This window comes from Sturnira hondurensis, unplaced genomic scaffold, assembly GCF_014824575.4.
Source record: "Sturnira hondurensis isolate 20B ecotype Veracruz unplaced genomic scaffold, ASM1482457v3 Scaffold0014302, whole genome shotgun sequence".
Taxonomy (NCBI): Eukaryota; Metazoa; Chordata; class Mammalia; order Chiroptera; family Phyllostomidae; genus Sturnira; species Sturnira hondurensis.
In genome coordinates this window covers 4994342-5021711 of record NW_028086933.1, presented here as the reverse complement: position 1 = coordinate 5021711, position 27370 = coordinate 4994342, and the positions used below count along the sequence as shown (strand labels likewise).

Sequence of the window (27370 nt, the reverse complement as noted above, 5' to 3'; positions counted from 1 at the left end):
CATGGCACTGTAGGCAACTCTGTTTCATGGGTAACTTTGCACTGGAGTGTTTATTTACATGTATCTGAAATGAGTAAGGAAAAAAAAGTAGCAGAGGAATTTAAATAAGAATTCTCGAAAGGGTTGTTTGGCTTTGTTTCTTCGCATACTGAAGTAAAATATGACAGCTGTTGAACAATTTAGTGTTTTTGTAGCTGTATCAGAAGGAAGTTAATTTAATGCAGAGGCTTATGAGGGAGTTATAGGATCATAGAATTTTAGAACTAGAATTAAAATCTTCCAAATTCATAATTTTATGTATATATATATTTTTTCATATTAAGTTGACCACACTCTGTCTTGAGTGAAAAGTAAGTGTTTCTCCAGTTACATAAATATGTCTCCTTAGACTCCAAGAAGAGACTCAGGGTGTCTTCCTTCAGTGAAACCTTGACCTAGACAAACTGTGTTTGGTCCTCCCAGGCCTCACCTTTCCCCTGGAACTTCACTCTCACCAAGAATGATTTGTTCACCTTCACAGGAGTCCTGAGGGTCTCGTGGGCATTCTCTGGTTTTTGTAAATACTAAAGGCAACTCACCTGGGCATGTGTAATTGTAAGGTTGGAAATCCGCCTCTGTCCCAACAATACCAAAACTCTGGTCCAAATGGGTGGTTCTGTTCATAGGCAACAGAGTTCTAACTATTTATGTCCTGGCCTCACTGAGCATTGTCATTTTAGACCAGATCCCAACGGGGCCCCTGGCCTCTTAGTGTGGAAAGAAGTGAATGGGGAGCAGGGTTTCTAGGCTCACGTAAGTGGGAGTTGGCTTTATTTCTTCAGTGGGTAGTTAGTATGCAGAAAAGGAGTGCATGAAAGTGTGGAAAGTTAGTATGCATAAAAGGTGTGTCAATAATGTTAAATAGTTACAATGGGAAATGCACTGTTCCAAAATAATAATGAGCTGACTTAAACAGAATAAAAGAATTCTGACTTATACCTAGCTGAATTCTACAGCTGTCAATGAAACAGAGGCTCATATTTTACTAAATCAAAGGCCCCCATCCTCATCCCTAATATTGTAGATAAGTTAAACCTCTAATAATAACATTAATGTTGTTGTTGTTGTTGTTGTTGTTGTTATTATTATTATTATTATTATTTGTGCTTATTATACTTAGAGTTAAAAGAATGGGTTATAGCCCTGGCTGGTGTGGCTCAATGGATTGAGCACTGACCTATGAATGGAAAAGTCACCAGTTCGATTCCCAGTCAGGGCACATGCCTGGGTTGTGGGCCCAGTCCCCAGTTGGGGGCGCGAGAGAGGCAACCAGTCAATGTATCTCTCGCACATCCATATTTTTCTCCCTGTCTCCCTAGAAATAAATAAATAAAAGCTTTTTTTAAGAAAAAGAATGGTTTTAGTGTCACATCCATTGCTTTCTTGTTCTTGGAGATACTGGACTAGTCATGTGTGTATCTGAACCTCAGCTTTTCTATCCCTAAATTGGGGGATGTTAGCAGTTAGTAATGCTAATATCTACCTGCATAAAAGGTGTGCATAAAGTGTGGCAAGTTAGTATGCATAAAAGGTGTGCATAAAGTGTGGAAGTAATGCTACCTGCTAATAGGGTTATGTGAGGAGCAAAAGAGATACATTATATAAAACACCTTTGTAAATTTTAGTGATTTGTTGGTAGCACCAGAAATTACAAATTTGTTTTGTAATTTGTGCTACCAACAAATTACAGCATTTGTTCTGCTTCCTAAACAGGAAAACAGTCCCTCAGTCCTTCATATTTTTAGTTGAGGGTTTTTTTTTTTTCATTTGTTGATTTTTTTTGTACCTGCAACAAGTCTGGGGAAGTGGCAGAAAGACAGGAGTTTGCTCCTGTGTTCTGTTCCAGGCCTTGTACAGTGCGGTGTGGGCAGTAGCCTGTTATCTGAAAACTGAACTCCTGTAAGATCAAAATGCAAACTGCATAAATTACTGTGAGTCTGTGCAAAAAGCTAAACCCAGGATCAGAATTTCCTGGACCCCAACCTTAAAGATTTTGAGTCAGTGGTTTCTCATCGGCCCTGGAACCTGCCTTTTTACAGGTACCCTGTGTGAATCCAATGCGGATAGTCCCAGGGGCACTCAGAGACATTGTCTCCAGAATGAATGGACATCACAGGACGTGTTTTCATGACTTGGGGCCAGAGGGAACTCGCTGGTTTGCTTCCAAAGGAAAAAGAAGGATTCATGTCATGGCTCATGTTTTTAGGAGCTGTGTAAAGAAAGAAGATTAAAGGTTTCAAACTAGAATCAGATGGAGAGGAAAAACAGAAAGAAAGAGGGAAGGAAAGAAGGGAGGGTGGTTGGGAAGAAAAGGAAGAAGTCATTTCTAAGCGCAGAAGATAACCGGAAGCTAATTTCATCCAGAGCAGAGAATTAGGAAGATGTTAGAGTTGGCGTCATCATGAAAAATGGTCCAAGACAAGCAGAAGGAGGATGACGGGATAGGAAGGAAGTGAAATGGTTCCAAGAGTCCAGGTGCCATCTGCTCTAAAACTAACTCTGAGGCATCTATTCCTTCTACCTCATTCAACCTGAAAAGCTCAACTTTCTCTGCTTTATATCAAGAACCCCTGGGGAAACTAATGAGCTTTTGCCCCATTGGAGAAAGTCAACAGCACAACCAAGATAGAATTTGGAAATCAACAGGTATTTGCACAGCATTTCCTACATACAGGAGATGGTATTAAGCACTTGAGCTTGCTCAAATAAGTCCTGGGGGTCCATGGGTGCACCGCTCTCACCTTGAACAGTCTTGGGCAAATTTGATCACCTTCAACAGACAGAGTGTAATAATATAAATTGACACATTGAGGTCTGCTTCTACAGAGAGTTCTTAGATACTCCAGAACTGTAATGATGATTGCTGGATGTTTTCACTAAAACTTTGTGTGTGTGTGATTTAACTGTATAGAAAGCACAGATTTGAACCCAAAGTGTGAACTCGTTTTTTTGGTCTGCCGTAAAAATCTCAAATTGGTATGTCTTGGGACATGTATCAGCCTCTGAAAACTTCTTTTCATTTGGAGACTTGCCTTCAATGTAAATGTATTTCCTTTTAATTAAGTGTGCCAGCTGACAAAGTAGCTACCCACAAACCAGGCAGGAGTCAAAAAAAAAAGTACACTGTTAAAGGATGTCATCTTGAAAGCAGCTGAACATCTCCATTCTCAAAGAAGCCTCCAGCCCAATGAACTAAGAGAACATAATTAGAGATACATCTGGGCATTGGCCTCCTATCTGAAAAGGTCACACGCACACCTTTCATTGGTACTGGTGATGCTCCATTATGTTCTGTCCTCACTCAGTCAGCTTCCACTGGTTACCAGATGGCCATGATAATGTTGGTATCCTTAACAACTGTCTCCTGCAATTCCCTGCAGCATGATAAGGGCTCAAAATAGTGAGCATTTTCCCCTTTGGATAAGCAAGTGACATGTCTGGGAATTACTCGCAAATGCCCTGATGGTATGGTTACAGAGAATGATGACAAACTGGGTCATGGAGCCTAAATTCAGCTTGATATTGTGCCAGTGGCAGGCGACCAAAGAGGGGTGTTTGCCATATCTCAAGCTTAAGACGAAGGAAGGATTCATCCATGCAGAATATGTTTTTTATAAATAAGCACTGGATATAATGAGGTGTAAATAATCATTAAGATCCTTGCGAGAGGGAGCTTCCTTAAAGTTGCTGAACTGTTCTCCTGAGTTCAGTTGGTTCTGATGAAGCTCTTTCACAAGGTTGCTTTGGGGAGACCTCTCAGCGTGGTTCTCTGGGATGTGCCCAGTTACCAGATGGATCTGAGAAACATCAGAATATAGCAGGTGTGCAGGGGAGGACAGAGAAGGTAGATGTATCAATCAAGTGGGGAATAGACCACACCGTGAAAACACCCAAGAAAGGTTTCTTTTCTGCTTATGTATCCATTTAGGACCAATCAGGGACTCGGCTCCATGTTATTCTCACTCTAAGACCCAGAGTTGTCACTACCTGAAACCTTACAGATGTCCAGAGCAAGGGGAAGGAGAGAGTGGGGTCAAACACTAGCTCTTAAAGGAGCCACTCATTTCTGTCTTATTTCATAGGCCCAAATAAGTCACATGGCCACTTGTCTCCAGTGGACCTGGAAGCACGGTCTTTCCACAGGACCATCAAGAGAACCAGAAATATTTGATGAGTGGCACTAACAGCCACCAGAGTGGACAATGATACTCTTTAGTCTCAAGGGCAGCTCTTGGGGGCTATATTACCTTTGCCTTCAAGCAATGTGAAAGTGTATAACCTCCCTCCCCCCCAAAACAAGAGGAGCCATACCAGAGTACAGAAATAAGCATAAAGGAGCTCCACAAAATTCTGATTTTTCTGACAATGATGACTTTAAGGCTTACAATATATATATATCTGATTCTTTGAAAATAGTTTTGTTTGGTTATACTGCTTGCTAGTGACCCCCAAATTGCTTAATCTGTCTGTAGGGTCATCTCTCTCTATTTTTTCATTTCTGTACAGGTAACCTGAGGATTTTCTGTGGAGCTGGACTGGTGAGGTGGGGCTGGAGGGCGAGTGCTTTGCCAGGCTGAAATGAACATAAACTGCTTATAAGAGTTTTATATTGAAGACTCTATTTTCAGTACAAGACCAGAAGGGTTTATTGAAGTTATTCCATGGCCATGACAGTTCTTCCTTGGAGGGAAGAGGGTAATGGAAGTGTTTTCTTGTTTGTTTAGGAGAGGACGAGGAAGAAACGAACGTGATAGTTCTCAGCTACCCCCAGTACTGCCGGTACCGCTCCATGCTGAAACGCATCCAAGATAAGCCGTCTTCCATCCTCACGGACCAGTTTGCGTTGGCCCTGGGGGGCATTGCAGTGGTCAGCAAGAACCCTCAGATCCTGTACTGTCGGGACACCTTTGACCACCCGACACTCATAGAAAATGAGAGTATATGCGATGAGTTTGGTGAGTCTTTTTTTTTTTATTCCTATGCGAAACTTGTGCGTGCATGTCTACTTGTTTTCAGTTCTTGTGAAGAGCAATGATGGGGAACGGGGCTTATTTTCACAAGCCTACTGTGCCACCCCACCCTGCCTGTCCCCATAATTATGGAGACATAAGGCATCAATGCCTCCTTAGCAGCCTCTGTTTACCAGGATAAACGATTATTATTTAGAACTTGTTCAATGTAGAGTCTGAAGTTGCTCGGTCGACCTTGAAGTTGGACTTTAGGACAGGAAGCTTTCATGTTCTTTCTCAAAAGGCTCTGACTGTTCAGATTCTGATTTGTTATTTACATGATCACTCACTTTTCAGTGTTATAAGGAACTGTGAAAATGCAGCAGTTGCAACCATTTCAGTACTATACGGTGAATAGATAGATCTTTATATATACATATATCTTTATACACTGTGCCCACCAAAGATGGATATATGTGCACGTATTTTTATCTGCACCTCTGCCTAGCTGATCAGTCATTTGTCTCTGAAGACAGAAGGGAAGGAGAAAAAGATATATCACCAGTGTGGAAGACCTTGCATGACGCAGTGCGTGACTGGAGGCGAGCCAAGATCACATCTCACACATTTTTACTCTGTTGAAGGGATTGAATCCTATCAGTGGTTCTCAGTGGGCAGAGACATCAGAATACCTTGGGAGCGCTTTAACAAACTACTCATGTTCCTGGGAAATTTCTATACTTAGAGAGACATGAACAACCTTCACCCTCACCTTCTCCCTTCTCTGAGAATCACCACCATCAATGACCAGTCTGATGTCTGGCCCGTGCTGAATTCCTCAGGGTACCTGAGTTCAGTAGAGGTTGACATTCTGGTGCACAGAGAGCATGTGGTCTCTTGCACCGATACATTCCTTGACTCTATTGGACAATATTTTCTCAAGGATCCCTAGTTTGCAGATCATTCAGATTCAGATTATTCCGCTTACCCACTATAGGCCTCAGCATGGCTTTGGAAATCCACTGTGGCCTCCCCCGTCTGCTGATTCCTGACACCAGCAGCCCCATAGCTGCTGTGGGAGGGATATCGTGAGTAGGTGTGTAAGCAGGGGAGGGGTGGAGACGGGGGGATGGGATATGGTGATCCAAGGAAGAAGGGAACAAAGAGAGGAAGGGGACCCGAGTTCATTGCACATGACATTGTTTTCACAAACTATTTTTTGGATGCTTTTCACAGCTCTGCTTGTCAAATGACTATCAGTCTATGAGAGTAATAGTACTCACACAAATTATTTTTCCTTCTCCCAAGAATGTGTCAGATTTTTAATATTCATAAAAACCTTTATATTCAACTAGATGAATGTATCCAATGTATTTTTTAAAACACCCTCTGTTTTCAGATCAGCATTTTCAAATCGTCCCTTTTCAGTAGTTTGATTTCAAGTTTTTCTTTAGTACCCCCACTCCTGTGCCCCCATCCTGCTTGGCACTAAACAGACCTCTAAATTCCTGACACAGAATAAAACTCAAAGGATGCGTTCCCTCCTTTAAGAGTATTCAAAATTAGAGTTTCACAGTGTGATATAATGAGAAAATATTTCAACCTTTTTGGCTAATTTGGGAGTTGATTAGTCATTGAGTTTCAGAGCTGTCGCATCTAGAATTGGTAATAGAAAGAAGTTCCAGTTTAACAGCAATCCCAATGGTTAGGCTACCGAATTCGTTTTAAATGTCCTCACAAACACAAGCATCTGACTTTTGAACGTTTTCCTGAACTTTCTTCTGGTGTAGCTAATTTTAATGCTATTTTTCTTCTCCAGCCTTTTAAAGTGAGCGCTTTCTTGGGGAATAAAGGTTCCTTTAAAGAGCTTCTAGTTGGTTGGTTTAATCATTAGAATATTAGAATGTTTTCGTTATATTGGTACTTTGAATAGTCTGTGTTTCTTAGAGTATTTCATTTTAGTAAGTAAACAAAAAGGAAGAAGAAGCAGCTTATTTTGCCTTGATTGGAACACTCTCCCCAACCACCCTCCCCCCCTCACTTTTGATCATACTCTCAATTTCCAGAAAATACCCACTTAAACCTCCAACGGGTTGTATTAGAAATCAACATGAGTTAAAGGGTTTGTTAAAACACGGGGTTGGGTTTCTCCAACCAACTAACAGTTGGTGGAAGAACATAAATTTAATTAGTGACTAGCATTAAACAAACGTCCCCAATATTAAACACTGCCAGGTGACTGGAACACTTCTCTCAGATCACCGTGAGTGCCAGGGGCCCACAGATGAATTTCCACACAGTGTATATTCAGTACCACACGTTCGGTGACTTCAGTAATTGGTCCGGTGTAATTTAGGTAACAGTATGCCGAGGCTGTAAAAATCAAATTTTATTAGCCATATCACCAGGTGAATGAATGGCGGAGCTGATGGCAAAGAGTTTATAATGTTTAGCAGCTACACCTTTGACACGCGAAATTCATAAATTGTCATAAAATGCCTCCAAGGCCTTTTTCAAAAGGATAGTGTCTGCTTTCCTATGATTAAATAATGTTTATTTTATTAACTAATTTTTTTTTTTTTTTGCTTTCGTCTATTGAAGTCAGGCTGGGAGGGGGACGTCCAAAGGACAAATAAAACACAGTCCTTTCTTGTTTTGAGGATTTAAAATCTAATTGGGGAAGACAGGATTAACACACCTGAAAGGTTAACTAATGTTACAGGAAAGTCAGTGATTAAGTCTTTGGTGAGTGTAGCAGAAAGCAAGTGCAATAGGAGTTTCGCACTGGGTCGGGGGTGGGAGAAGTAAAGTGACTGGAGATGGTGACCATGGGGAGGGTCAGGGAAAGCCTCGTGGAAAAGGCAGAACGGGATCCGGTTTTGGAGGACGGGGCAAGAGGCTATTAGAAAACTTTTAGGATCGACTCTCCATCTTAGAAATGGCTGCCTTCACCCTGGATCGACTCTTTGCCTCTCTTAGGTTTCTTCCTCCTTAGTCAACACCCTCCATGTGTTTTGCCCTCGAGATGAGTTTTAAAAATGGCCTGATGCCCTCTCTACCAGGGAGGCCTGAGTGTGAGTCCGTGGACCAAGGTTGGGACACACCTAGGCAGTGGCCTTGGAACTGGCAGTGGACGTTCCTTCGGGGGCAGGGACGCCCCACGTTTTCTCCACGCGCTCTCTGCCTTGTTGACATTCCCTAGGGTCCTCTTTGAAAATGGGCTTTGCTCTGTGTGGCAACCTTGCCCCACTGCCCAGGCACTCCCCCCGCCCCATTGTTACAATGTTGTCCCCTGAATAAATAAGTTTAATTGCACCATAAAAGTAAGGCACTGAAACCTACCAAGAGTGCCTATAAATAAACTCTCCATGGAATTTTATGAAGCTGTTTAATGAAAAGTTTGATTAGAAACTATTAAAGAAAAATAACATAGATGAAATTTCATCATTTAGCCCCACATTACAGTAGTGTCATTTTGATTTTTATTTACATTGAGATAGTCAGAACAGAGTAAACATATCCTGATTTTAATTAACTATCCTTTTTACTTGGGAAAGGTTATTTTAGGCTTGAAGGGTTTTGATAGCATACCATCTGCTTTCTTCACTGTGTTTTATTCAAGTCCCTTCCTTGCTTACAGCACTGAGCAGTGTCTAAACCTATGACATAAGCATAAATTGAATCATATTAACGGTAGGTGATTGAAAAGCTTCAGCCTCCACATCCTGCCCGCATTCTTCCATCTTGTCAGTCACAATGCTCTTAAAGGCTATGTGCTCTTTTCTTAGCACAAGAGATTTGACTATTTTTAAAACTAAAGCAACTGGACTCCCTATTAAAGTATTAATGAAAACTGGGTGTAGTGCACATGCAATTAGGAAATGAGATTAAAATAACATGCACGGAAAGTGACATTATGCATGACATTTTTCCTCATAAAAACCTTTACCCTGTGCATAATTTTTGCCCCCACCGCCCTGTTAGAATCCCCTAACATAAAGCATTCTCCGACAGCCCCCCTTGGTTCTACCTCTTTTTATAATTCAATTCCTCTTTTGTAAAACACATATTGTCGTTTATGTTATGTTATTGTCTCTGCTGTAGAGAAAACACACACATGCAAACATTTTGTCTATTTTTCCTGTTCAAACAATGGAATGTCCACCAGTTTGTAATGCACAGTGTTTACATTACCGTCACACAGATTGATTTCACATGTGGGAAGTGTTGACAGCTAGATCCAAACAAAGGCACACGCAGTACAGTAGGTAAATGGATAACTTTAAGAGACTGGCTTCCATCAGAGAAATTAAGGTGGACCCAATATTCATAAATGAGATGAAATCAGCCCTTAGAAATGGGCGGGGCTAAATGGATTAAGATATGCCTCATTAAAAAGAAAACACACAATACAGTTTATTTCAGCCTGAGTTCTGAATTGCAAAGAGACATAAGTTGTGCTTCTAAGTTTTTTGGAGTTCAGTGTGTGTGTGTATTTCTTGATTAAGAAATGGGATGGAGTTAAAGAAAGGCTATGGTAATTAAACTGAAAAGAACGACGAGGAGTTGGACCGCCATCTTGGCGTTTGGTCCACGTGTAGAACACCATGAAGTCTGACCTTCAGGGAGAAGAAGTTGGCTACATCAGGGTTGAAACAGATACACTGCCAATGGGCAGAGGGGACGAAATGGTGGAGTAAAAAGAGTGCTAAGCTTTCAGGAATAGGCCAGGTTTAGTTAGGGCTCATCTGTCCAATTTGCTATTCCTCTGAGAGACATAGACCCTTCATTTATCCATCTTAAAATTGAGTAGTAACAGTCTACTCACCAGGCTCAGAATAAATCTGTATTTACTTGATTAAAAGAAAAACTCCTCTAGGTAAATGAAGATTCTCCTCTGACCCTACACAGTGTTAGACCTTGGACGACTCACAGTCATCTGAACCAGTCTTGCTCATTGAATAGTAAAGGAACCATTAACCTACGGCTCCAAACTCTTCTTAGAGCCTTAATGGGAAAGAAAAGTTTTCTGGTTTTTATAATGTTTTAAAGAAGCTTTTCTGACTCTGCACTGAACTTTCCCCTTCTGTTTCCCTGATGGGTGAAATAATGACATTACAGATTAAAGCAGAAAAAGCAAAAGGAGGGAGGGAAACAGAAGTGGGGACAAAACCTTGATGTATAAAAGAAAACGCTGGGCCTATAAAATTATTTTGAGGCAAAAGGATGAGCTGGACTCTGCCTCTTCCCCTCTAAACATCACATGTTTTGCTGGAAATGAAAGGAAAGGCAGTTGTTTTGTTAAGGATCATGGGAATTTGTAAGTGAGTAAACACTTTTTTCCTTGCCAAAGTAGGTTTCATGGTCACAGTGGATTTCGATGATCAAATGGCTTTGCTCCTGGCCCCTGTCCACATGCAGGCTCTTGCTGCCTGCCTGTGGTGCCCCCTGATCTCCCAGAAGATAACAAGGCAGACATTTCTCTTTAACTGAAGCCAAGGGGGAAAGAAGTTGTGCCTCTTGTACATTGCTGTACACGCAGAAAGCTTAACCTGCAGAGATCGCACTTTGGAAGGCTGCTTCGTCCAGAAAATGTTCTAGAGGTCCTGTTTATCATTAGACCGTAATTGAACCAAGACTACTCTTGGTACCTTTTCTTTTTGGCTGCCGAAGAAGGGACAGAGAGAATGTCAAGTTCATTACAGAACACCGTCAACCAAACCCAAACAGCTGTGCTGGTAGAGGTGTGTTGGGTGTGCTCTGTGGCCTGGGTGGTGATTAACATACAGCCTTGGCTCAGGACAGGAAGACACAAAGAGGGATGGAGCGCAGCCTTCCTTGGGCAGAGGCGTAGGAGGCTGGGGCACCATCTCTCAGGGGCTAGTGAAAAGAACTTTTGTGTTCCTACTGTAAATTAATTTTCAGACTCATGATATATGGAATGGGTAGGATTCGTGGATTTCTTTTCTATTTTTAGAACTTGAAAGGATCCTTTAAAATAACTCTGGGCTCCTTTTGTAGCCGAGTCGACTCAATGGGTTATTAAAAACTATTTAGACGCAGGAGTACAATAAACTCTTGTTCACCCCAGAAGAAAGGATCTGTGTCTGTATTGGCTAATATTTCACCTAGCATTTCATCCAGAAAAGCAAGAGAGTTATATCCCATTACATTAGCAAGATCAACATATTCCTCTCTAGGGTGAAACGGATATTTTTATCAATTAAAAAAAAAGAAACTATAGGAAAGGGCCAGGTCATTGAAAAAAATCACAGGCAAAGTAATGGTTTAAGGGCAGGAATGGGAGAATGAGGTCCAGGATGTCTATATTCACTTGACTTTTCAAATCCTCTTGATAAACGAAGGTTCTCTCTAAACCCCTTCCTCCTATCCTGCCAGGGGGGCTGGAAGGATTAAAGTACAATCCAGTGGGTAACCTGTAGGTCAGTCCTTCTGGGGAACCTTAGAACCCAGCACAGCACTAACCCTGGTCCCGTAATCCATTCATGCATTTCACAGATACATATCACACACCTACTGTGTACCAAGTACTCATTTGTTCCTTGTGCACACAGTTGTAAGTGAGAGAGAAGAATTTCCAACTCTTCAGGAGTTTACACTGTAGTAGGAGGAGAAGGGAGTGGCACAATTCAGCATAGCCATAGACCATCCCTCATAGATGTAGGTCAGACCTGCCAGGGTTGTTGGGAAGGTTCAGTGAGTGAGTGACTTGAAGCACTGAGATAGTCTAGGGTAAGAGCTGCTTAAGTTCTCACTGCTACCCAGATCTTCTTGTACCTCTCGCACCACCCAACACAACCGTCACCACATATCGGGTCCATAGTGGTTCTTCAAAAGCCACCCACAAGATAGTTTCACACCTAAACTGCTGGGAATAGTAAGGTATCATTTGCTACAGAATATCATTCAACATCGTTCGTTCTAGAAATACTTGTTTGTTTGTCCTTCTGCATGGAATGTGTTTTTCCAAATATCATGGGTCTGGCTCCTTCTCGTCATTCCAGCCTCAGCTCAGATGTCTCCTCCCCAGGGAAGTCTTCTCTGACCTTCCCCTTGGCCCAAGTCCAGCTCTATCCCATCATGCAATGTAGAATTATCTTCCTATAACTCATCACTATTGGATATTAATGCCAGTATTTGTTTCTTTACATGTATATACTCTGTGACTCCACCTCCACCCATACTATAATGCAAGAGCAGAAAACTTTGTCTTGTTTGCAGCCATGTGCCCAGGGACCAGAACAATACTTGGTACAGAGTAGATATGTAATAAATACCGGTTGAATGAATGAATGCATACATACATGCTATACATCATTATCACCACTCTCCCCTGTTTTACAGATAGGGACGTTTAAGCATGGCAACATTACATAGCTATCAAGTGGCAAAACCAGGACATGAAGCTAGACAGTCTGGGTCAGCATCCACACTCTTAACCATTATACAGACCGCCTCTCAGGGCAGACTCAGCTCGGAAAGGTCTTCCAGGTTTCCTGAGATAAGGCTGACTGGAAGCAGATAATTGACCACCAAGCCTCTAGATAATGAATGCACAATAGGCTTGATAGGATTTGGAGGGATCGGTGTGTGTTGGAGTGGTTTAGCAGAGGAACGATCATAAGGATTCAAAATCTGAAAACCATTGGGTTAGGATGAAGTAATGGATGCCAGCCACCATCCTCTCTTGTATATATTGCACCCGTCTCCCTGCCTTAGCCCTTGCAATGCTTTGGTCTCTTTTCCACATGCCACCCGGGGTGATCACCTCCCTGCCCAAATCTCCCACAGGCTTCCCATCTCACCAGAGAAGCAGATGTCGATGTTGAGGTCTTTAAGCACTGGAACTATTGAGGAGCAGAAAGAGACAGATAGTGAACTGTCCTGTGTTCTCAGGGACTCTTTCTAAGACATGGGATTGCGATGCTGACAGGACTTTCATTATCGACCTCTCTGTAATTTTCTGCTTAGAACTCATTGGCTTTCCCAACTTGGCATCCTCCTTTAAAGAAAAAAAATTGTAGGTCTAATTTCAAAAATGGTAACGTATGCAAGCTTTCCTGCTTCTGTCACTTCTTTATGCCTAGAGAACATAAATCATTTCCCTTTTTAAAATTAAATTTTGCTTGCCATGATTTGGTAATGGGTTTTTGAAAGAGATCAGAGGAGCCAAGCTCTTGGCACTGGAGCCGGCTGCACTGCCTGCTCAGGAAAGCTTCCCGTTGCCGGTCAGCCTGAGCCTCGATGCCATCATCTGCACTTTATGCTCCTTTGGAAATTGCCTAGAAATTCTCTCCCTAAGAATCTCTCCTGTGAATGGCCTTTTTAGTTTTCCAGTCTGCATTTAGGAGGACTAAAGAACAGACAGGACTCGGGCAGAAAAAGACTAGTGTGTTCAAATGCTTCTTGGGTGCTAATCCATTCATTCATTCATTCATTCATTCAGCGCTGACTGTTTAAAGCAGAAGTCCAGGCACTGCTGGGATATTGGTCTCTGCTCTCAAGATACTTAAAAATCAAATTGGCTGAAATAAAACATGGAGCAATGGTCTACTACAATTATTATCCGTGACCCTCTTAACAATCCTGCATTTTACTCTGAGTGACCTTGCGGTGACACAGCTATAACACCATCACAGACCTAGCCTATTGCTGAAGTGAGAGCTGGTGCCTTCACAGCCCAGACTTCTGACCCCAGTGGACAGACTTTTCCACCAAAAAGTGAGAGGAGCATGGAGCTAGGAGTCAGGAGCTACTGTGATGTTCAAAGGAGATGATATCTGCCAACCTTTGTAAACAGGGAAGCTTTGGCATATAAGCAACACTGAAGTTAGGTCAGTCTCACTGAGTTGGTTAAAAGGTACGTGGAGAGGGCCCACGTGTCAGGGGAGAGCTTTGGAAGAAATGCATCTTCAGCTGGACCTGGAGGGACTGAAAAAGGAGAACATTATTTCAGGTGAGGAGGTGGAAGATAATCTGGACTTTGAGGCTCAAACAAAAAGATCGTTTCCTCTGCAATTTTTAGCTTTCAGCATTCATGAGAAACAGCCTCCACAAGCAAACCTTTTCTTTTTTCTTCCTAAAAGATGTTCCCCTCCCTTGAGAAAAGCACATGCTTCTGGGTCCTTGTCTCACAGGCTCCATCATGGTTAGGACCCAAAGGGGGCCTCTTGGAGGAAAAACCATCTTGTTCATTATTAAATGGGACATGTTCCCTTGGTATGTAAGAAACAAAAGGAGGGATGCACCAGCTTTATGTAGGGGGTAGGAGTGAGGTGCCTGCTAGGTTTCTTGGCTGTTTTAAGGGCTGCTTCTAGGCTGAAAGAATTGCTGCAGGATAATCATCTTTAACACCCTGCTCCTTGTTCCTTCTGTGTTAGTCAGTACTTTTCCAAAGTTGGTTTTTCCTTCTGCTTGGTATTTAAGTCACCAGATTCTACCACATTTCCCTTCACTGGATTCTAAGCTCCAAGAGGGGTAAGAATCGTGCCTTACTCATCTCCATATTAACATATGTTTGTTGAAATAATATAAAAACCCTGCTAGATTCCAAAGGACTTCTAATCTCCATGATCTTATCTCCTATCTTAGAGACAAATATTTCTTGATCTTAAGCATTAAGCTTTAGCTCATTGACAGTTGAGCTACTGAGCTACTTTCCTTGCTACTCAAGGAAAAATGTGTAGCTCAAAGGAACTCTTCTTTTTCCCTCAACGTTTATTCACCTTTTCAAACCAGAGAACATTCTAAATAAATTAGTCAGTATCTTTGGTTGAAGATTATTCACTTGTTATGAGGCTTTACAAACCGTGGAGTCCACACAGCCTAGAAGGGTGTTCTTTCAGAAGAAGTTGAAGAGCATCCTTAAGACAGGGAAAATGGTAACCAGAAGTCAACACAGAGAGCTTTCCAGACTTTAACCCACAGATAGCAAAATTGATTGTGGAAACCAAGGAACAATGGTGGGGCCATCAGCATAGAGTGCGTTGACAAGTTCTAACAAAATATGGGCTCTATGGGTCAGGAACATGATATGTCACTGTTCAGGCTGGAATCATATCAGAAAGTGTTGGGAGAGAAAAGGATCATCTGGTACAGTGTTCATTATCAGGAAGACTACTTAGTGGGTGGTACCAATGCCCCGGGGATACGTCATGGATCATCTACTTGCCCTGTGTCATTTGTAGATGGGATGAGGTCTTCTTTCTCTCAGGTGAGCTCTGTGGAGGATCTGGGATGAGACAGTGTCACAACACACAGGATTTAGCAGGTTACACTTTCTTCCCCCCAGCTTTAGACATTAACGTTAGCGCTTAAAACAGTAGATAAAATATTTTCATGAAGATATCCCACGCAGTGCTAGTAACTATATCAGGGAAGCAATTCTTGCCCCTCTCCAGTGCTGTCTTTGCCGAAGCCCGTATGACAGGTCCTGTGTTACAGAGAATGCAGTTCTCTATAGTTCTTAAAACAAAGGAAGTTAAAACGCATCAGGACTAGAAGAAACACGAAGTAATGCGGAGCCCCTTTAAATCTCCTTGCTGACCCTTGGTGCCAGGGCGTTTGCCTGAGCTGAGGAGGTGGGACTCAGACGTGGAGAACGGAGAACGGAGAGCGTGGCCCCACCCCTGGGAACTGCTCACCCTACCCTCAGGCCTGCCACTCACACCTCAGGGGAGGAACCTGCTCCACGTGGAAGTGCAATCCCCATTCTGTTCAAAGCGCCCTTCCCCCTCTTCAGTGTCTTGCCTGTGAACAACTCTATCACTGGGAAGACAGGTGTCATTGACCCCACTGGGCAGCTAAGGAACTGATCAGGAAAATCAGTGGCCACGTATCAGTGCAGCAGCTGTGAGACCAGAGTGGGACTGGGCATCAGCTTCTCAACCTGTGTTCTTAGTGTCCGCCGCCCCCCAAGTGACCTAGTGCTAAAGGACAGGACATCACAGCTGCAAGCTGGTATGCGGCAAACCCTAAATAACTAGAATCTTCCATGAACAAGGTGCTTCTCACCCTTCACCCATCCCTTACACAGTATTTCAAAAGGGAAAACAAAGTAAATGGAAAAAAAAACCCACAACAGTTCAGTGTTTTCCAAAACAGTTTTCTCATTATGTAATTATTTCCACTATGAAAAATATAAGTAGAATAATAATAATAGTTGTCACTCTTTTCTGAGCACATCAGGCCTTATGTGAAGTCCTTTGCTTTCGTTATCTTACTCCTGAGGACACCTCTGTAAGGAAGCTCATTTTATCCACCAGGTCATAGGAAGAAACAGAGACTAAGAAAGGTTACTCAGCCTGAAATCACACAGCTAAGTGGCTGGGCTGCATTCCAGCTCAGGATTGTCTGGTTTCAAAATGGGTGACTTATCCAGTGTTTGATACCACTGGCCTAAATAGTATCGATAATCTCATCGGTGTTTATCTATTTCCTTGCAGTCTTTTTCCAAAGAATTTTTATTTACTTGAGAACATTTTCTATACACAGTTGTTGTAGCTTAAGTTTTAGCTATTATAAAATAAGTGCTTCCCCATATTATTATGAACATTTTTAAAAACACCATTTTAATGGTCACATAAGGCTCCTAAAAGGAACTTGTCAGGGTTCTCATAATCCCTTTCAATTGGAAGTTTATATTTTTCCTCCAGGATTTTGCTTTGTTTTGTTGCTTTAATATATAGTGCATAACTAACACTGTAATTAATATCTTTATATCTTCAGCATTCTGATGGTTTCATTTGGGCACATTCCGGGAATCCTTTATTGCCAAAATTCTTTTCCTTCCAAGCGATAGCAGATATCAGATCATCAGAGCCTGCTGCAGGCTTAGTTCACAATTAGCCCTGTCTGCTGAACTTTTTACAGCTGGGGTTGAGGACGCTAAGTACCAGGGTTCAGAACAAAGATTCAGAGTTTTGCACAGCTCTAAAGTAGAATAGGAAAAAAAATTTCTTCAGTGAATACAGAGCTGAGGCAAGAAAGTGAGCTCAGACAAAAATTGGTGTCAATCTCCTGAAGAACTTACTAAAATTTTTATTTTTATTCTCAAACTTTCTGAATATGAATGGGTAATGTCCCGTTCCCAACATTTTAATCACACTTAAGACTGAGGCTCAGTGCTGTAGAAATGCCTAAAGTTGGGGTCAGTGGCAATGGTAATGCAGAATGGCAGTGGACAAAGTAATTACTCCCACCATCTCCTCCTTCCTTTTTTTAAAAATTGATTTTGTCTAGAGACAGAGAGGAAGGGGGGAGAGAGAGAGAGAAAGAGAGAGAGAGAGAGAGAGATTGACTTGTTGCTTCACCTACCCACGTGCTTGACTCTTATATGTGCCCTGACCGGGGATCAAACCTGCAATCTCGGCGTATCGGGACAATATTCTAACTAATGAGCTACCTGGCCAGGCTCCTCATTCCTTAATTGCTTTTGTCCAGGCGTAATGGAGGAACCGCTGAGAAACAGCTGGTAGTGACATGAATTTTTAGAGTGTGGAGAGATGGTCACAGCAGAAGGTAGGGAATATTCCTTGGGCAGTCACGGGCTCAGGTAAAAGGCCTTGCCTTAGGTAAAAGTGCAGAGCCATGGTTTTGGAGGGACACACTCCAGGGCTCTTAATTATCAAAAAATTAAGAAAAAGCCCAATGCACTAAAGAAGGCATTTGACTGGAAGTCAGGAGAACTGGGTTCAGAATTGGACCCTCACACCGAATAAAGAGGTTCAGCCCCTCGGTTAACCCCCTAGCTCTGAGTCATGTATGCGAAATGGAAGGTTGGCCTGAATTTCTTAGCTTTTTTTTGGATCTCAGCCCCCTTTGAGAATCTGATGAAAGCTATGAATCTTCTTGTGAAAAAGTGCATGCAAATATCATCATCATCATGGCTTTGAAGAATATTATGAGCAAAAATTGATATGTCAAGCAAATATTGAAAATTCTGCATGTATTTTTCAGGATTTATAGACTATGTAAAATCTTAGATTAAGAACCCAGACTGAATAATCTTTAACATCCCTTTCTGTTCTCACACAGGTGTATTCTACCAGGGAAACAAATAATGGGTTTATCATGATTCTCTGTAGACTACATTTTGTTAACCAGGATGACAGTGCATTTCCTAAGAATTCTGGTTAATTAAAAAATAGTACTAGTAACAGTAGCTCGTACCTTTTATTGAGAGTGGACTAATGTCAGGCACTCCGTGAGGTGCCTAAATATCTTTTGTGCCCCTCAGTGATAATCCATTTAATGAATCAGGTGCATTTAATGCGATTAATCACTTCAGGGAAAGGCTTAATGAAACCAACTTTGCCATGCACTCACTACATACATTATCTCCTTCTATTCTCACAACAATACTTTGAGGTAGGCATTGTTACCCATTTGGCAGCTGAGAAAACTGAGACTCAGGGCTGTTTAAGAAAGTCCAACAGCAGAGCCAGTTAAATGGGGGGGCTGGGATTCTAACCAACTCTGCATTCCGTAGCCGGTGCCCTTACAGGGTGTGTTCTGCCCTTTTTAGTAGTGTGTTAACTACTCCAGTTCACTTAAATAATGGTCATAAGAATCAGACTCGGAATTTCGGGGACTTTCGTCAACTATATAAAGCAGTGTTCCTACAGGGTAGCAAGCTGCCGGCTTCACCCCACCCCCGAACAATGTCCACGTGGGGGGTTCTGTGAGTTCCAATGTGGCCCATCCCCTCAGCCCGCTCTGGCCTACACTGAGCACCCGCTGCAGGTGAGTGCTTAGGCCAGGAAGACTGTTGAGTTTGAGAAGGTTTGGCCTCCAGTGAGTGTAGCGTCAGGCCTGATGTTCCGCCCGTGTGTACCCCTAGGCCTGCTCCCCTATGTCACCCTGCTGATCACAATCTAGTTTACCTCAGGCAGACTATCGCCCACCGGCCACATATGGCCCATTGCCTTTTTGAAGAGTTTTGTTGGAATCCTGCCAGGCTGCACTCATGTGCTTACACCTTATCTCTGCCTATTTGTGTGCTACAAGGGCAGAGTTAACGATACTCCACAAAGCTGAAAATATTTGTGCTCTGGCTCTTTGCAGAAAAGTCTGCTGACCCCTGCTACAGACCAAACAACCAGGCAGTATATTTCATCATATCTAAAACAACTTTGTAGCCCACATCATTTTTGTTTGTATCGCGAAGAAATGAAAGGCATTATAATTATAAGATGCCATCAATCAAGAGACCACCGATTCTGGAGACATTGAAATGTGAAAAGAATTATGTGTCTTACAATCAAAATTCAGTGCTTTTCAAAGATGCTTTAGAGACATATAAAAATGTAAATATGCATTGTCTTAAAGACTATTTTCCCTTGCCCGAAGTCAACCAGTCTGCCGACTACCCATGGAACCTATAATAACAGGTTTCGTGGGTGTGATGGGACCCAGTGAATTAGAAAAACTCTGGCTTTTTGGCATCTGTCTTCTCAAAGACTGTTCCTATTAATGAGTGGGAAAATATTTTGGCATTGTTCTCTGAGACTGTTTTCAACTCCTATTAGTATAACTATTTAGGGTGTTTTGGTACAGTGGCTTGTGTGGCAATGAAATTGTTAGTACTTTTATCTTAGGGCTGGAATATTTAAACATGGTGCTTGTTCTTAAAATGTGTTATGAGGTTACGTATGAAAGGCTTTGTAGTAGTTTGACATGGGAAGCTTCTCAGATGCTGCTTACGGTCAGATTTTTCCCAGTCTGAAAAATATGCTAATTACATACAAGCCTCCAAGCAATGAAAGTAAACTCAATATTACAATTTTAAACTCCTTCAAAACAAACAAAAAAGACAGTATTTAGGGGGAGGTAGTGATTGGCGCATAGACAGTGTGCCTCGTGTGTGGATGCAAATTGACCATTGCATGTATACACGTTTGCATAGTCACATAAACTACACAGGGAGCACCCACCCGTGTTTGAAAATATAAGTCATGGCATTATGTTTCATTTTTTTCCTCAGAAATAGAAATTTAGGGATTCTAAGTCAGATCCCTTATTATTTGGCTAATTCAGCTGCAGAGTAAGTTATTAATGACCCCCAGATGTTGTTTATAGTGGTTGGGTATTTTCAGTTGAGAAATCATATTTTCTTTTTGTGTGTGTGCAAGTGATATTTCTTAATATGCTGTAGAGCATCTGAATGAAAGTTTGATGGCAGAACAGTTTGCATGTCCCATGTAATTGTTTCTGAGTGAGCTCTTCATTCTTCACATTTTTAGCTCTAATTGCTTTTTTTCCCATATGTCTAAAAATAAATATTTGCAAGTTTTGCATTCTGCTACTCATTGTAATACATAAAATATTTGTACACTGAGCAAAACTCACTGATAATGTTTGCAATGAGCTATTTAGAGAAAGTAAGGTCTGTGTGGTAAGAGGAGATAAAATACGTTTTTATTAGTACAAATGCCAAAGAAAGCCTTTTATCCTATTTTGAAAGAATATTTTTAAAGGAGTGGCCAGATTACTTGACCTCTGGGACTATTTAAATAGATTCAGTTGGAAAAAGAGATCCAGAGTCAGAAATAATCTGTGTTGCTATACAGTGGATATTTTAAATGATCTTTGGAAGGTGGCAATGAATTTCTGATTATCAAGGGCAGGGGGCCCCTGTGTAGGTTATCCAAGTCCCTGACTTCCTAGGCAGGCCTCCTCTGCCGTTGTTCATCTGAGTTTATTCCAGATCATTAGCACCTCCACCCGAAGGTTGGCAGAGAAAAAGAGAGGGAGAAAAAATGAAATGACTCCTGTTCCTCTTAATGGCCTTTGGAAAGAATGGATTATGAATGAAATAGAAACCAGTGGGAAAAATAAGCTATTGGATTTACTGAGTTTTCTTTTATCCTTGTTGTTCTTCATCAACACAGATAATCAATAGTTGGCTTAAAGACTTTCAAATGAACTCTGCATTGGAAGACTTTATTGCTACATTAGCAATACCATTATTCTCTTTATATTTACCAAGATTGAGTGAATTCCAGAGGGGTAAATATTGTCTGGTCTCCATGTTGGCATGTTCTCGAGCTGTTTTTTTGGGGGGGGGTGGGACAGGGGGCGGTGATAAAAAAAAAACCTTCCTCCAATCCGTTTTTATGCATAGAATCTCCCTCTCCCACCCCCATATTCAAGGTAACAATCACTGGTATGTATTCAGGTATAAACATCTACTTGGCCACCCACCACCAGCCATATCTTTTGATCATGTCTTATGATCCTGACCTGGCAATACTCTGCATTAATGAAAGTTGGCAGGTTTGGTCTTCCTCATCATGTTTGCTTCTAATGCATGCGTTGTTATATTTACAATTCACCCAGAACAATCTGTGACAAACGTTCGCCTTTATCAGAACAGCTGCCGTATTTATACCCCATCTCAAGGTTCTATCAGACGTGACCATAAAGTAATCCTTCAGCGTTCGCATTACTCAGCCATCTTTCTGATACGCCCTCTTGCAGGCATCCTGACTACAGGCATCTCAAATTTCAGCCCCTCTTTTGGGCCACCATGCAGCCCAGAGCTTTTGAGCTTTGTCTTGGAAGCTCCTTCCATCAATCAGAACAGCAAATTTACATTGTTAGGTTCCCCGGAGGTGTTAGAGCTCTGGATTCAGCAATTATGGTGAATAAGAACCTTGCAGCGAGGGTGAGTGCCAACATTCCAAGTGCAAACACAATGGAAAAGAGAAGTGGTTTTATGTTAGAATATGGTCACATTCTTCTGATTAAACCCACTCAAAAAAGACAACATTGTAATATTTTCCAATGACTGTTTATCATGAATTACGTCAGCCTTCGTTTAAATTGCTATTATTTCTCCTTAATGCTTCTTGGTGCCTGCATAATTTACGGCACCGGCAGCCTCGGGACTATGAAATAACCTTTCACAACCAACGCACAATAGCAAAGAACATGGCGTTTTTGTTGTTAATTATTATAGGACTCCTTTAACTTTTACAAAGTGACATAAAATATTGTGGAGGTATTTATGGTTCCAGCTACTTTTACATGGATCTATTTTGCTTCTGGCTAGTTCTTAACTAAAGCAATCATTTGCGGTTATTAGGCCGCCGGAGATATTATGTCAGAACTGGTTTAAGAGTATTATTATGTATCACATGTCATACACTACATGTCAGCACTTGAGGCTGTCTTTCAATAAAAACAGAAGTAATTTTAGTTTCTGCTCTTTTAGGGATCGGCGATTTGTAAGCTAACCTGAGTTCACTCGAAGGTGCCCCAACTGCTGGGGAGGGAGCCTGTCCCTGCCTTCCCTCATACGCTGTTAGTCCCTTTCCTGTGGATTTAAGACCTTTCCAAAACAAACTTTGGCAAAGCTTTAATTCAGAGTGAAGATTTGCTTCTAGGGAGCAACAGAATTAGCAAGGACTGGTTAATTGCCCGTGGCTGAGCTGGGTTTGATTTCCCCATTTTGTGGTTTGTCTTACAGATTTTCTAAGCACTGGGTTCTCTCATTATGGCTCTCTGAAGGGAGGAGCGTCCAGCCCAGAGAGGACCCTGCCTCACACGTTCAGAGTCTATCCTAACATTCCGGGGCGAAGTCTTGGGTGAAGTTTGCTAGAAACAGAGAGGAACACGTTCGAATTTCCACAAAACCGCACTTCCAAGCAAACTCTGAATTAATATGTCACTCCCCTGGGTTCCAAATACTATGCATATTTTCCAGTCCTTGCTTATTTAAAGCAAGAAAGGAAGGGCGTGCCAGAAAGTTTTACAAAGAATGAAAACACATTAATGACTCATGTGAACAATTACTGATTTTCTTAACATATAATTTCTTAATTACTGTCAACCAAAATAATTCGCATGATGATATTTCCCCTCCCCTCCCCCACCTGTGTTCAGGAGCCATAAAATAGTGATCAAAGAGCCTGTTTGATCCGTGGCAGGAAAGTTTAACTCCTTAATTCTTAGTGGATTGATGGGCCCCTGACATTGGATATTCTTCAGAATAACCACCTCCAACACAATGGGCAAAATGAGCTTTCCAGTAAAACAAACAGCTTTGAAAAGAGCTCAGGGGCATTTTCTTTAGCTTGAATTCAAGGAGGAAATTGTGACTTTTATGAAACTTGCATAAATTTACATGTATCCTGTCAGAGTTTTAAAATTAGACAACATGCCTGAATGCCCTGGAAATGAGTCTGCCATCCAGATTTAGAGTGCTTTTAGCTTTTTTAATTAAAGACATTTCACAAGCCAACCCCAGAGAAGAAGAGAATTAAGCATTACATAAGAATGTAGCAAAGTTTTAAGACTTAATGAGTGAATATTACCAATTTACAAAGGAGATAAAAGGTGTGAAAGGAGCAGTTATTGGGAGTTTTCTGCATTTTTTTTTAATGTGAAAAATGGAGGAAGTGAAAAGGCCAGGCTGCCATTTGCCGGAGCCCTGGTTCTGGAACCAGTTCAAAGCTCCCAGCACCGACTGTGGGGCTGTGAGGCTTGTTAATGAGCTCTCGTGGCAGTGCACTGGGACCATGGTCTTGTCCCATGAATAAATATACGTGTATATATAACTCGGAAGATAGAAGGCAAGAGTCGCTGCTGCCGTGTGGTCGTGAGAAACCCAAAACAATTAAAGCGACCCCAAAGACCGCACGTACGTAGCAGAGACCTCAGTGCCGAACCCTACGAGAGCTCGTTTTGAATTCTTTAATAACCGCTGATAGTGAAATATGAGTGTAGTTATTGAAAACTGTTTTTAGCTACACATGTTATACCATTTAAAAAACTTAGACTAAATACTGTCAGCCTGTGTTTGCTTTCCTAGCGTGTTATTCATTTATTGAGAAATTCAGAATGTAAAACATCTGGGGATACCGTGGTGTGTGCAAAGTCATCCTCAAAATGTGTATATTTCAGAACTTCTTTTGTGTATTTATTTAGAAATATGGGAAAACTCTGTAAACATGTTCTGGAATATATGTAGCATTTGAATATGAAAGGGAAAGTTGGCATAACTAAAAACCCAAATTTCATTTTCTATAAATATTACTCTTGTTAGAGGAATGGGTTTCTGAAATTAGAAGATTCAGATTGTGGCGAGTGGTATTTATAGCGAAGGATCTCTCTTTGCCCTGGACTGAATGTGTGAACGAGCAGCGTCCATCTAGCCCTTTCTGGAGTGTGATGTGTTTATGTCTAAATAAGGGGGTTGATTTATTTCAGCCTTTCAAAGCCTGAGCTGGAGCTGAACAAACCCAATGGAGTAGACACAATAGACACCAGAAGGGCCACACCATTGCGGTGTTCATAGCTCCCTGGTTCTGTTCCACAATTAGTGCTTGTAGCCGGGCCTTTGAGAAACCCGTGCCGTCCGCGCAATCAAAATAACTGGCAGATGATGCGACATCGAGAGGAGTCAGAGAAGGGAAGTTATTAATGAATTGTAATTTTCTCATTTTGGGAAAAGTAGAAATAAGACCCAATATCACAGAGCTCTTCTCAATTCTTTTTTTTTTTAAGATTTTATTTATTTATCTTTAGAGGGGAAGAGAAGGAGAGAGGGGGAGAAATGTCAATGTATGGTTGCTTCTTGTGAGTACCCCCACTGGGCACTGGCCTGCAACCCAGGCATGTGCCCTGACTGGGAATCGAACCAGGATCGTGTGGTTCACAGGCCCACGCTCATTACACTGAGCTATCCCATCCAGGGCTCAATTCTTATAAATTTCACATTTTAGAACCATTTTAGTAGCGCTCAAGCCCCAGGGTAATTCCCCTGTCCCAGGTCCTCCAATCCTCTTCTTTTCCTGAAATAGAATTCCTTCTTTGTGATCTGAGCAGAGCTTATAAAATTAACTTTGTTGGTGTAGTCCAGTGGGCTGGACTAGATGAAGTCAAAGATCCTCCAAAGACCTCTTCCTTGAGGTTCTAAAACTCATTCTATGGATGAGGTCCTCTAGATAGCAAGTGGGTCTCAAGTTAAAGGACATACTTACTTTACTTTGACCCATTAGGGCATGAGGTCCTTTGAAAACCTCATGGCTTTCCTTGTGCCTCACAGACGCTGTGATTCCTTCATTGTGACATTGGCTCTGGACGTGATAGAATTTGAGGGCCATCATCAGAGAAATATTAAAATCAGTGTGTTTTCCATGAGCAAATATCCTCCGGTCTTGTAAAGAGCTAAAATGATAGAAAGGGGGTAGGAGCATACTTTCTGGCAAGGAAATTGACTTAGAGTTGAAACCAAGCCCCACAGTGTCAACAGTCCACAGAGATCTCCTATAACTGCAGGACAAGGTTAAATTTGTTCTCTGACCAGGGCAGCAAAACCCATTGAGCCTGTGCCACTCACTCTCCATCTATTTTCTTAAGAGTTTAGATGAGGTCTCTAGATCAAGGAAATGCTGAAAACAAGCCAAGGAGACATGCCTTTGAGTTTATCTCTGTCTCCTTCCTAGACTGTCAATACCCTGGGCAAGTCTCCCACCGGTTCCCCAGCATCTAGTAGGTGTGGCAGAACTACGTGGTGGTGGATGATTCAGAGACTGTTTTGAGGAGTTTAGCCCACTGAGGTTGGCCAGCTCACACCCGCTGATATGAGTAACTCTTATCTGCTTGTTAAAGTAGCACTGCTCTTTGGATGTGCTTTGTTAGCAGTTGAATGTTTGAAAGTAACTGAATGCTTATTAGAATATTCATTAGTTCAGACTGCTCATGGGTTTGCACAATACATTTAAGTGTGGGATCTCTTCCCCACAGTTACTCTTTTGACTATCATTCATCATTTATAAATAACCAGCCCTGAAAGAAGTACTGCTGTCTTCAGAGTTCCACATACCCACGAGTCCTTTTCTGTCTACTCACACCAACTTGACCAAGTGTCATATTCATACATACGGGGGCAGGTCATTACCAAATTTTGAGGCATATTCTTATACTAGAAGAATGAAATACTGATGAACTGAAGGGATTGCTCAGTTCCAGGTGGATTTTGAGGGGGAAGAGGCTAAATATTTAGAGTAGATCATCAAATCAGAAACAACAGACTGTGGTTCAGAACAAGAAAACAAGTGTGTGTGGAGGTGGGGGCAGGGACAAAGAAGAATGAGATGCCTGCAATTCCAGATAGAAAGGCAATGTGATATGACACTGATCAAGTGGAGGGAAGCCTTATTTATAAAATTAATAGGAACAATACTATTGGACAAAGTTAAGGGGAGTATTTCTCATCTCCCATTCAAGCCACAAGTATTTATTGAGTGACAGCTGCTTTGTTTTGAACTGTGCCCTTGGCAAATTGGAGAATACAGCCTATTTTGGAGAGCAAGTAAATGTACTTGAACTGATGAATAAAGCAAGTTGTGCATAGAAGAATAAAAGCTGGTCTGTTGTGAAGACTGCATGGAATTGAGAAAAGATAATAATTATGGCTAGGGTGGTCAAGGCAGCTTCCTGGAAGATCTTGAACTTGAAGGAGAATAGAGGAGGCTTATGTACATCCACACTGGCACACTTGTGTTCACAACTTTGAACCTGATGAGACTTTTTGTCACACTACTAAGGGAAAATAGTCAGAGCAGCTGGTCTTCATAGGCTACTAGGATTGGTGGAGTTGTGGGCGAAAAAATTTATAGGACACAAAGACACTAATCCGAGGAGATAAAACCTTTGCTTGGAGATTATGAGGGCTCCAGGGGTAATTTTTCACACCAGCGCCCCACCTGCCTTCCAAACTGTACAAGTGATTCTCCTTGTTCATCCAAGTGAAGTGTCCTTTGAGTGGATAGAGGGAAATAATTGAGCCCATTACCACAGATGCAGAAACAGTGTTATTGGGTCTCTTGGGATAAAAATGTGTGAGTGGTACTTGTGGAATAAAGCAGTACTTGGTTCTGCCACTGCTGCTCCTCTTGGGTCCTAGTGATGGGATGCTGAGCTGGAGGCTTCTTTTGGCACATAGAAATGAAACCATCCCTTTGCCGTTGCCGTTGTCCACTCACCTTTGGGTAGTAGAAAATAAGTATTTACAAAGTTTACCCCTAGGTTTTTATAATGCTTGTCCATTCTGTTGCTTGTTGACTCTGTTGTTTCTTGTTCATTCTGTTGTTGTTTGTTAAGTTAGTTAACTTTATTGAATATTCTCATTTTGTATACAAAAATAATAATACTCATTTCTCATGGTTGTCTTAGGAATTAGCCAAGATAATGTATGGGAAATGTAGTGACATTATGTAGTAATTATGGTCAAGGTCACACAGAGATGGATGGAGCTTGTGGTAGACCCTCTCCTGCTTTGCTCCATTTGTGTCTTGGCTAAAGATAAGAGACTTCTTATCATCTTCAGCAACATCCACCCAAAAATACTGCAG

General features: G+C 41.7%; 1 protein-coding gene across 2 annotated transcripts in view; it reads left to right on the top strand.

The window, feature by feature from the left end:
• ARID5B (AT-rich interaction domain 5B) overlaps positions 1-27370 on the top strand; it is a 179893-nt gene that overhangs the window by 85786 nt on the left and 66737 nt on the right. For both annotated transcript variants that reach the window (XM_037062697.1, XM_037062699.1), the window contains one exon: positions 4764-4994. In XM_037062697.1, coding sequence (XP_036918592.1) covers positions 4764-4994 — 231 coding nt within the window. The remainder of the gene's footprint in view (positions 1-4763; positions 4995-27370) is intronic.